Below are 12,516 nucleotides of genomic sequence, written 5' to 3'. Positions count from 1 at the left end.
TATTTCACTAATTTTGGCTGTAATTGGCTATAATTTCCCAATTAGTGAGCTTTCAGTCCAATCTTTGCACTTGCCCCTCCACAGCACGATGACCAGAATGATCGATGTCACAAATGATATCCTGCACCCTTCATTCTTGCTGCTGCTTTCAACAGAGGGACCTGGGGTGTAAAAGAAAAATCTTCAGACACATTTGAATAACATATCCGGATAATGCAAGTTGATAGGGTGTTAAGAAGGTGTGTGGTATCTTGACCTTCATTAGTGCATGAAGTTCAAGAGTGGCAAAGTAATGTTGCAGCTCTCGAAAACTTTGGTTAGCCCACTCTTGGAGTGTTGTTCAAGTGTGGAAGGAAGTAGAAACTTTAGAGAGGGTGCAGAGGAGATTGACCAGAATGCTGCCTGGATTAGAGATTATGTCGTATGAGGAGAGGTTCAGTGAGCTAGGGCTTTTCTCTTTGGAATGAAAGAGGAGACCTGATAGAGGTGTATAAGACGATGGTCCCAAGTCCAGATGCAAGAGGAGAGTCTGCTAACAAAAACGTCAACAGAAGCTCCAAAGACCTCATCTCTAGGAGAGGAAGGATCTTCATCTAGAAGACATATGAAGTCGAGGGGTGAAAGCTGTATCTGTGAAAACCACACCTTCTTGCATGAATCACAAAAGGTTGGTTTGCAGGTGCAGCAGGCTATCAAGAAGGCAAATGGAACGTTGGCCTTCATTGCTACAGGGATTGAATTTAAGAGCGGAGAGGTTATGCTGCAACTGTACAGGGTACCGATGAGGCCGCACCTGGAGTACTGTGTGCAGTTCTGGTCTCCTTACTTGAGGAAGGATATACTGGCTTTGGAGGCGGTGCAGAGGAGGTTCACCAGGTTGATTCCAGAGATGAGGGGGTTAGACCATGAGGAGAGATTGGGTCACCTGGGACTGTACTTGCTGGAATTCAGAAGAATGAGAGGAGAACTTATCGAAACATAAAAGATAGAGGCAGAAAAGTTGTTTCCACTGGTAAATGAGACTAAAACTAGGGGACATAGCCTCAAGATTCAGGGAGTAGACTTAGGACAGAGATGATGAGGAACTACTTTTCTCAGAGTGGCGAATCTGTGCAATTCTCTGTCCATTGAAGCAATGGAGGCTACCTCAGTAAATATATTTAAGACAAGGTTGAATAGATTTTCGCATAGTAGGGGAATTATGGGTTATGGGGAAAAGCCAGGTAGGGGGAGATGAGTCTATGGCCAGATCAGCCATAATCTTATTGAATAGCGGAGCAGGCTCGACAGGATGGACGGCCGACTCCTGCTCCTATTTCTTATGTACCATCCAGCACTGCCACCATTGGAACATGGAATGTAACGATCATGTACGAATGTAAAGCACTAACATGGAATCTCCAGGGAAAGTGGAAGAGAGGCGACACAACTTTGAAACTGACACAAAAAAGGCTACACCAGGGGACAACTTGAAAGGCAAGGAACAGTATTCGGCTATTCAGTCCATCAAGTCTATATCGCTAATCCACCATGACTGATTTATTAACCCTCTTAACCCCTTTCTGTTGCCTTCTCCTCCATCACCTTTGATGCCTTGACTAATCACGAACCTATCAACCTCCACTTTAAGTATACTTCATCACTTGGATTCCATGGCTGTTCATGGCAATGAATTGCACAAGAAATTCCTCCTCATCCCTGTTCTAAATGGACATTCCTTTATTCTGAGGCTGTGCCCACTGGTCTTAGGCTCCCTCACTACATCCACTCTGTCTAGGCCTTTCAATATTCAATAGGTTTCAATGAAATCCCTCTCATTCTTCTAAACTCTAGTAAGTACAGACACAAAACCCTCAAACACCCCTCGTACATTAACCTTTTCATTCCCAGAATCATTCTTGTGAACCACCCCTGGACCCTCTCCAATGGCTGCACATTTTTTTCTTAGATAAGAGGCCCTAAACGGCTCATAATACTCCAAGTGCAGTCTGACCAATGCCTTATAAGGCCTCAGCATTGTATCCTTGCCTTGTTTCTAGTCCTCTCAAAATAAATTCTAATATTGGATTTGTCTTCCTTACCATTGACTCAACCTACAAGTTAATCTTTAGGGAATCATGCACAAGGACTCCCAAGTTCTTTTGTACATCTGGTTTTTGAATTTTCTCCCCATTTAGAAACCAGACTACACCTTTATTCCTTCTACCAAAGTGTATAACCATGCACTTCCCTACACTATACTCCATCTGCCACTTCTTTGCCCATTCTCCCAATTTGTCCAAGTCCTGCAGATTCCCTGCTTCCTCAACACTACTTACCTCTCCACCTACCTTCATATCATCCATGAACTTGGCCACAAAGCCATCAATTCCATCATCTAAATCATTTGCATATAATGTGAAAAGAAGCAGTCCCAATATCGACCGCTGCGGTACACCACTAGTCACCAGCAAGAAAAGGCCCCTTCATTCCCACTCCTTGCTTCCTGTAAGTTAGCCAATCTTCTGGCCCAGTACAGAGGGCCAGCGAGCGACTGTCGGGGGCCCATGCCCCAGTATGGGTGTAGGGCTTAACTAACTAACTAAGATGATAAAAGGCATAGATAGAATGAACAATAAGCTCCTTTTCTCCAGGATAGGAACGGCTAATATGAACAGACATACTTTTAAGGTGATTTGAGAAAAGTATAGGAGGATATCAGAGGTAGTTAATCATAAACAAGAGGAAGTCTGCAGATGTTGGAGATCGAAAGACACACATACACAAAATGGTGGAGGAACTCAGCAGGCCGGGAAGCATCAATGGAAATGAATAAACAGTTAACGTTTTACATTATCATTCAGAGGTAGTTTGTTTTTCCTTCCCCACCAAGTGACAAGCGCATGGAACGCACTTTGAGGGTGGTGATAACGGCAGATATACTAGGGACATTTAAGAGTCTTCTGGGTTGGTACATGGATGAAAGAAAAATGGAGGACTAAGCAGGAGGGAAAGGTTGGACTGATCATGAAGGTCAGTTCAATATTGTGGGCCAAAGGGTCTGTACTGTTTTATTTAACTTTAGAAGTCTGTCAAGCACATGTAGTTCTTGATTTTATAAATCATAGAACTTATGGAACAGTGGTTAGCGCAACACTACTACAGTTCGGGGCATCAGAGTTCAATTACCGGCATCCTCTGTAAGCAGGTTTGTACGTTTATTCCTGTGCGCGCATGGGTTTCCTCCCACAGTCCCAAAACCTACCGGTTAGTAGGTTAATAGGTCATTGTAGATGGTGTCGTGATTAGGCTGGGGTTAAAAATCAGTGGACTGCTGTGCAGTCCGGCTGAAGGACGGGAAGATCATGTTCCACGCTGTACCTCTAAATAATAAATAGATAACGAGAGACTAGGGAAGTTAAAGAACACGGACTGTGTTCAGTTATGTGGTCAGTTAAGAAAGAGTACCAGGCTTTGGAGAGGATGCAGGAAGAGTTCACCAGAATGACAGCAAGGATCAGGGACCAGTTGTATGGGAGAACCGGAGCCACCAAGTAGGTTATGAACACAGTTGATAGAGGTTCTCAAGATCATGAACAGTTTTAATAGAAAAACAATAAAAATAAACTGCTTCCAGTGTGAGAGGGATCAGATACCAATGACATTGATTTAAGCGTGACTGACAATAGGATGCAAGGTAAAACGTGACTTGCTCAGCAGGTTGCGACGTGTAATGCACTATCTGGAAATAGGATGAAACCAGATTCGACAACATGGAAAAGAGACACCTGAAGGAAAAAAAAATGAGTGAGATTAATCCGATAATCCTTCATAATGGATTTGAAAGTCAATAAAATCTGCATATGACAAAAGTCTAAAATAAAAATGAAAATGGTGATCTGATCCTTCCCCCACAGATATGGCCTCACCTGCTAGGTATTTCCAGCATTTCACATTTCTAAAAAGGTTTAAAAGGTATCTTGAGCTGTATGACTCAATGGAATTGCACAGCCTCACCTCAACTTCAAACACAAGGCCATGATAACTGATTTACCTTAAACGACATGTGTTTATATTAACAAGGTTAAGGGTTATGCAGTCTCTCCAGTTACATTGGTGTATGTTTGTTACTGTCAGGACTTATCGGTGTGAATTAAAAGAGCCACTTCAAGGGCACATGAAATTATCATTTATACATACTTCTGAAATAAGAACCAATGGAAGCAGCGCATTTAAATTTTCAGCAGATGTTCAATGAGGTATGACAGAATAAACTGTCAGTCTGGGGCAGATATTATCAGCATGGAGAGAGGGTCCTCTCAGATTGTGCATGTGTACTCAGGGATACCCATGGTCATATGCAATCCTATGGAGACATCACACTTCTTTATTCATACTACAGAATGATTTTAAAAGATCTGTCTCTGCTGATACAAGCAAATGAACAAACTGTGAGTAAAACTTGAAAGAGATTATTAAAAGGAAAGAAGGTGGCTATTAGAGCACGGTGTGGACCAAGTGAGATTACTAATTTGTAGGAGAAATAAAATGTGGAATAAATAAATAGCAAACAACTAGGATAGTAAATAACTTGTTGGTGGGTAATATCCAATGATACTGTGCTCTCTAACTTGCTCAAGTGAAGAAAAGAATTCCCCTTTGGGGTTGTAACACAATTGTACCATCATGTGGATACAGCCGAAATTCAAAAAAGTGGCCCAAAAGTAGTGGATGCTGCCCAGTCCATCACAGGCAAAGCCCTCCAAACCATTGAGCACATTTAGACAGATCACTGTCTCAGCAAGGCAGCATCCATCATCAGGGTCCCTCACCACCCAGGTCAGGCTCCCGTTACAGCATGTGATTTCAACTTTCCATATATTGACAGGGACTGTGTTCAGGACAGTTTCCTTAACCAGTACGTAGAAGTCCCAGTGAGAAAGTATGTGATACTTGATCTGCTATTAGAGAATGTGACTGGGCTGAAGACAGAATTTTGTGTCGGAGAACACCTTGCACCTAGTGATTATAATGCCTTTAGCTTCAAGGTGTGGGCCACAGGCTGCAATTCTAAATTGGAGAAAGGCCAGTTTTGATTGGATCAGAAAGGATCTGGCAAGTGTGGATTGGGGCAAGCAAAGATGTACTTTGTAAACATGAGGCCTTCAAAAGAGAAGTTTTGAGAATACAACACTTGTATGTGCCCATCCGAATAAAAGGCAAAGATAACAGGTTTATAGAACCTTGATTTTCAAGAGATATTGAGGCCCTGGTAAAAAAAAAGGAAATGTATAGCAGGTATAGGCAGGTAGGAACAAATGATGTTAAGGAGTATAAGAGAGCACCTAAGAAAGAATTCAGGACAGCTGAAAGAAGATATGAGGTTGCCCTAGCAGACATGGTGAAGGGGAATCCCAAGGGGTTCTACAGATATGTTAAGAGCAAAAGGACTGCAAGGGATAAAATTGGTTCTTTGAAAGATTGGAATGGTAATCTATGCGTGGAGCCAAAAGAGATGGGGGAGATAATAAATGGACTTTTTTTGAATCTGTATTTACTGGGGATAGTGACACAGAGTCTTTAGAAGTGAGGCAAAGCAGCAGCAAGGACATGGACCCTATAGAGATTACAGAGGAGATTATCTTTGCTGTCTTAAGGTAAATTCCTCTGACCCTGTGGGAGGCAAGTGCAGGGGCCCTAGCAGAGATATTTAAACCATCCTTAGTGAGAGGTGAGGTACCAGAGGATTGAAAAATAGCTAATGTTTTCCACTGTGGAAGAAGAGGCTCTAAAAATAAACCAGGAAATAGTAGGCCAGTGAGCTGGAAGTCTGTAGTGGGGAAGTTATTGGAAGGTATTCTTAGAGACCGGATATATGACTATTTGAATAGACAGGATTGATTAGCGATAGTCAGCTTGACTTTGTGTGTGGTAGGTCATGACTAACCAATCTTATAGAGTTTTTTGAGGAAGTTACTAGGAATGTTGGATGAAGGCAAGGCAGCAGGTATGGTACACATGGAAGGCATTTGACAAGGTCACACATGGGATTTGGTCACAAACGTTCAGTTGCTTGGTATTCAAGATCAGGTAGTAAATTGGGTTAGACATTGACTTTGTGAGAGAAGCTAGAAAGTGGTAGTAGATGGTTGCCTCTCTGACTGGTGACTGGGACTAGTGGAGTGCCGCGGGGATCAAAGTTCAAAGTAAATTTTATCATCAGAGTACATACGTCTCACCACATACAAACCTGATATTCATTTTCAGTGTCGTAAAGAAAGCTTTTGGCACATTGGCTTCCATAAATCGAAGTACTGAGTACAGGAGATGGGATGTTATGTTGAAGTTAGATAAGACCTAATTTAGAGTGTTGTGTGCAGTTTTGGTCACCTACCTACAGGAAAGATGTAAATATGGTTGAAAGTGTACAGAGAAAATTTATAAGGATGTTGCCGGGACTGCAGGACACGAGTTATAAGGAAAGATTCAACAGGTTAGGCTGATCCTTGAAACATAGAAGATTGAGGGCAGATTTGACAGAGGGATACAAAATTGTGAGGGGTACAGGTAGGGTAATGCAAGCAGGCTTTTTCACCGAGGCTGGGTGGGACTACAACTAGAGGTCATGGGTTAAAGGTGAAAAGTTTAATGGGAACACAAGGGGAAACTTCTTCACTCAGAGGGTCATGAGAATATGGAATGAGCTGCCAGCGAAAGTGGTGCATGCTAGCTCAATTTCAAAGTTTAAGAGACGTTTGAATGGATACACAGATAGCAGAGATATGGATGGCAATGGTCAGTGTGCAAGTTGTTGGGACTCGCACTTTAAATGGTTTGGCATGAACTAGAAGGCTGAAGAGCTGGTTTGTGTGCTGTACTCTAACTTCACTTGCGCCATCACTGAACTGTTACCACAACCAAAAGACTCACTTTCAAGGACTCTTCATCTCTTGTTCTTGACACTCGTGCGTTATGGAGTTGTGCTTTGTTCGGCCTTTGTGAACATTTGCAGTTTTGTACTTTTTCGAAAATTAAGCCTTGTTTTTACATTCAGTTACCCATCACAGTGCAAAAGACAAGCAGAAAGTGATAGTAAGCATGAATTCAATGAACAGTGGGAAAATGAGTTCTTATTTATAGGGGGTATGTCAGGAAAACCGTTGCGCATTGTTTGTGAAAACACCTTCTCACATAATGGAAGACATGATCTTAATAGACACTATAAAACACAACATCAGACTGAAATAGAAGGAAAACTGAAGCTAGTGCTTGGGTTTGAGTTATGGAAAGAATATGTGATTAAGAAAAAGGAATAAATCAAAAGAAGACAAAATATATTTGTTAAAAGAAGTTGTGAAAGTTTGGCAATAATAGAAGCGTCCTACAAAATTGCTTTAGCGTTGGCCAAAAAATGGAAGACTTTCTTCGATGGAGAAAAAAATTGTTAAGCCTTGCCTCCAAATATTTGCAAGATGTCTTGGCGATAAAAATATTGAAAGGAAAGTAAACGAAATTGCTCTGTCAAAGCAAACAGTTACGAGACGCACCGAAGAACTCTGTCACGATGTATCTGAGCAACTGAAAGACCTTGTCCTTGCTTGTACTTTCTTTTCTTTAGCTTTGGACGAATCTACTGACATATGTGATGTAGCCCAGTTAAGCATTTTTATAAGAGGAACTGATGATAATTTTAGCGTCTTTGAAGAACTTATCGGTCTTGAGTCGCTTCATGGAAAAACAAAGAGGATCAAACATATTTCACAAAGTAAAATCATGCCTAGAAAATCTACAACTAAATTCTAGTAAACTTATCGGTGTTTGTATTGATGGAGTGCCATCAATGATAGGTAAAGCCACTAGGAGTACAACTTTGCTTGAAAACTTTTTAGGTCGTCCTCTACTAAAATATCACTGCATTATACACCAAGAGTCACTGTGTGGAAAAACTTTAAATTTGCAGCATGTTATGTTACTGGTTGTGAAATGCGTGAATAAAATTAGAGCAAAAGGATTAAACAGACGAAAATTCAGAGAATATTGTGAAATGTTAGATTTGGAATATGGCGATCTTGTCCTTTATTGTGAACTGCACTGGCTTTCTAAAGGCCAGGTTCTGAGTAGGTTTTGGAAACTGAAAAATATTGTTCATAATTTTCTAGAAGAAAAAAATGAGCTGCCTGAGGAAAGAGCTCTTTTATGTGATAACAATTAGCTATTTGATTTAGCATTTTTAGGTGATGTTACTAGCCATCTCAAAGATCTAATTTTGAAACTCCAGGGCAAGAACAAATTGTTTCCTAGCTTAGTAAATTATATCAATGCATTAAAGATGAAGTTAAAACTGTTCACCTCGCAGTTAGAAATGAGGATTTGAGCCAGATTCCGCAATTAAAAGAGCAGACTGAATGTACTGAAGATGATGGCAATTTTACAAAATACATTGAAAAAAATCAGGTTATTGCAAGAGTCATTTAAAAGTCGTTTTCGTGATTTTGCTAAAGAAGTGGACTGCATACTTGCATTTGTAAACCCATTTTCACTTAGTGAACAAAAAAAATCATGAAGATACAAATGGAACTTATTGACTTGAAAACAAATTCGTTATTGAACATGAAATTTGGTGAGCTTTCCTCAGTCCCAAATGCTTCTGACATGATTAATTTCTGGCAAACATTTTCCAGAACTACGAAAATGTGCCCAGATATATCTGTCGTTTCGGAACGACGTACAGATGTGAACAAGCATTTTCAGCCATGAAATTGATTAAAAACAAAATGAGGTCACAATTGACTGATTCAAATTTGAAGAATTCTCTGCTGCTCTCAGTAACTAATTTGACTCCACACATTAAAAGCTTGGCAAAATCAAAACAGACTCAAAAGTCTTATTAAGGTAAGTAATGTTTATCTTGTCTTTATATCAAATCAATATATCATGTAAAATGCTAAATATGTCTATATTAACATATTTTTACAAGAATTGAATTGGGGGTACAAGAGTTGTATGGAGCATCTGAACTCGTGCGTTAAAAAATTGACGCACAGAACGTAAAAGTTTGGCCACCCCTGACCTATGTAAAGCGCTCACGCAACGCCGCCTTCACAACCCAGCAGAGACAAAATTTAAACGCAAACAACAGGAATTCTGCAGATGCTGGAAATTCAAGCAACACACATCAAAATTGCTGGTGAACGCAGCAGGCCAGGCAGCATCTATAGGAAGAGGCGCAGTCGACGTTTCAGGCCGAGACCAAAATTTCTTTGGTTTGAGACACGCATCTCCTCTTCTTTCTAGCATGGCTGCCATGTTAGAATCTAGAATCGATGTTTCAAATGCATTTCATTGCTGCAGAACTTCGGAATAGCCTTACTAATTATATGTTAATAAATGCAACATTTAACGCTAATTTAATTTGGATATATATAGTACTTTATAAAAGTTGTTGCACATATATTGCATTTTATTACAATCTGCATTGCTGCTTTTAGACAATGTTTTAATTGTTTCTACTCCATGGTCTGGCCTTTAAACGCGCAGGTCGCTGCTGGCACAGTCACCGCCCGCTCGTCCGCCGTTTCCCCGCGGCCCGGATTAAGATCCGGCTGTTTGCGGGCAGCCGCCTACTTACCTGGCGTTTCTGCCCAGGTTCAGCGCGATCCAGGGCACCAGCCGGTACTTGTAGCGCTTCCAGACGGAGAGGAGCCGCTGCAGCATCGCGGAGAAACGGCAGCCACAGTCCAGCCCGGCCCGTCCCGGCCGAGCCGAAGTTCGAGTCCGCACCGGAGTGCAGTTCCGTCTGCCCGGCTTCGGGCCGCCCTTCTCGGGACCGCTCACACTCCCTCTTCGCTCACCCAGCCCTCTATCTGAACTTTCCCTTTCACCGCAGCTGCTATTTAACCTCTCCCCAGTCCCCTCGTCAGTAATCATCCCCTCCCCCGCACCTTTCATTCTCATTTCCCTTTTGCCCCCTCTTCACATTCCCCTACACCCCTCTTCCTGCTCCTCTTTTTCTCCTACACCCTCCACCTCTCAACAGCCCCCAACACACCCACATCCCTCCATTTATGCTCCCATCCTCCCAACCCTCGCACTTTCATAGACTGGGTGTGAGGGGAAAGATTTAAAAGGGACCTAGGTGAGAACTTTTCCCACACAGAGGGTGGTGAGTATATGGAATGAGCTGCCAGATGACCACAGGAACAGTATTATTTAAGAAGCATTTGGTTAGGTATATGGAGGGGCAAAGCCACCAAGTATAGACTTCATTGTGGGGAATAGTCATAGTCATATTTTATTGATCGGGGGGGGGAATGGGTTTTCATTACAGTTGCACCATAAATAACTAAATAGTAATAAAACCCACAAATAATTAAATAGTAATATGTAAATTATGCCAGGAAATAAGTCCAGGACCAGCCTATTGGCTCAGGGTGTCTGACCCTCCAAGGGAGGAGTTGTAAAGTTTGATGTCCACAGGCAGGAATGACTTCCTATGACGCTCTGTGCTGCATCTCGGTGGAATGAGTCTCTGGCTGAATGTACTCCTGTGCCCACCCAGTACATTATGTAGTGGATGGGAGACATTGTCCAAGATGGCAGGCAACTTGGACGGCATCCTCAGGAAGAGTCTGTAGCTATGCTTGTGCTGCAATGCTTCATGACTGAATGATCTTCTCCCACTCCCTCTCCTTTCCCCTCCCCCCACTCTCTCAAGTTCAAGTTTATTGTCATTCACCCGTACACATGTAAACCAGCAAATGAAACAACGCTCCTCCAGACCAAGGTGAACTACACAGTACATTAAACTCACACATAACACATATAGTAATATTGCCACAGATTAAAAGGTGCATTTTATGACACGAGCTAGAAAGTAAATGGTACAATGCTACTAATGCTTCATACTTGATGGAACCTGGGTGGTGGCAGGAGTTCAGTGGCCTCATGGCCTGGGGGAAGAAGCTGTTTCCCATCCTAAATGTTATTGTCTTAATGCCCGATGTACCTCTTGCACAATAATAGGAGGTCAAAGAGATTGTTGGACGGGTGGGAGGGACCACTGACAATGTCCAGTAGCAATCACATCTACGGTGATGAAATGCTTGGAAAGGTTGGTCATGGCTAGAACGATCTCCTGCCTCAGCAAGGATCTGGACCTATTGCAGTTTGCCTATCACCATAATATGTCTTCAGCAGATGCAATCTCAATGACTCTTAACACTGCCTTAGATCACCTGGACAATATAAACACCTCTGTCAGGATGCTGTTTGTTAACTATAGCTCAGCATTTAACAACATCATTCTCACAATCCTGATTGATAAATTTCATAACCTGGACCTCTGTATCTCCCTCTGCAATTGGATCCTCGACTTCCTGACTGAAAGACCGCAATCTGTGTGGATTGGTGATAATATCTCCTCCTCGCTGATGATCAACACTGGCGCATCTCAGGGGTGTGTGCTTAGCCCACTGCTCCACTCTTTCTACACCCATAACTGTGTTGTACAGGACTGAAGGAAGCTACGGAAAGTCGTAAAATTAGTCAGCTCCATCTTGGGTACTAGCCTCAGCAGTACCCAAGACATCTTCAAGGAGCGGTGCCTCAGAAAGGTGACATCCATTATTAAGGACCCCATCACCCAGGGCATGTACTTTTCTCATTGTTAACATCGGGTAGGAGGTACAGAAGCCTGAAGGCACACACTCAGTGATTCAGAAACAGCTTCTTCCCCTCTGCCATCCAATTCCTAAATGGACATCGAACCCGTGAACACTACTTCACTTTTTAAAAAAATATATATTATTTCTATTTTTGCACTATTTTAAATCTATTCAATATATGTATACTTACTGTAATTTATTTATTCTTTCTATATTATTTATTGCATTGAACTGCTGCCGCTAAGTTAACAAATTTCACAACACATGCCAGTGATAATAAACCTGATTAAATATCTCTGATAGGTGGAAGAGAGACCCCGATGATTCTCTCAGCAGTTCTTGCCATCCTTTGTAGGGACTTGTGGTCAGATGCAGTTCCTATATCAGATGGTGATGCAACTGATCAGGAATCTCACCCCACACTCCTTCTCCGTTTATCTTCTTGCTCCTTCCTCCCCATCTCGACTTCTGTATTACTCTTCTCTCTGTTCTGTTTTTCTGCACCCATCTCTCTATCTTCCTTTCTGCTGTTCTCTCTCCCTCACTCATTCTTTCTCCTAATCTTGCTCTCTTCGTCCCCCTCACAGCTCTTATTTCCCTTTTATTTCCTCACTGGTCTCTGCTCAATTCATTACTTTCTCTCAAAGTTCAAAGTCAATTTTATTATCTAAGCACATATACTGTATGTCACTATATACAACCCAGAGATTCATTTTCTTGTCGACATACTCTGCAAATCTGTAGAATTGTAACTATAACAGGATCAATGAAAGACCACCCAACTAGGGCACTCTACCAGAGTTTGGAAGACAAATATAAATAAATAGCAATAAGTAATGAGAACACGAGAGTTTGGAAGACAAATATAAATAAA

At 41.8% G+C, this 12,516-nt stretch overlaps 1 protein-coding gene across 2 annotated transcripts in view; it reads right to left on the bottom strand.

The window, feature by feature from the left end:
* setd9 (SET domain containing 9) overlaps positions 1-9,992 on the bottom strand; it is a 34,351-nt gene extending 24,359 nt beyond the window's left edge. The window contains exon 1 of one of the 2 annotated variants that reach the window (XM_063042951.1): positions 9,608-9,992. In XM_063042951.1, the coding sequence (XP_062899021.1) occupies positions 9,608-9,933 (326 nt within the window). In that variant the 5' untranslated portion in view covers positions 9,934-9,992. The remainder of the gene's footprint in view (positions 1-9,607) is intronic. The other variant, XM_063042953.1, reaches the window with a different exon arrangement.
* Between the last annotated feature and the right edge of the window lie 2,524 nt (positions 9,993-12,516).

Source organism: Mobula hypostoma, chromosome 3, assembly GCF_963921235.1.
Source record: "Mobula hypostoma chromosome 3, sMobHyp1.1, whole genome shotgun sequence".
NCBI classification, from domain to species: Eukaryota; Metazoa; Chordata; class Chondrichthyes; order Myliobatiformes; family Myliobatidae; genus Mobula; species Mobula hypostoma.
Note: the sequence above shows the minus strand (reverse complement) of the source record. Positions and strands in the feature narration are given on the sequence as shown.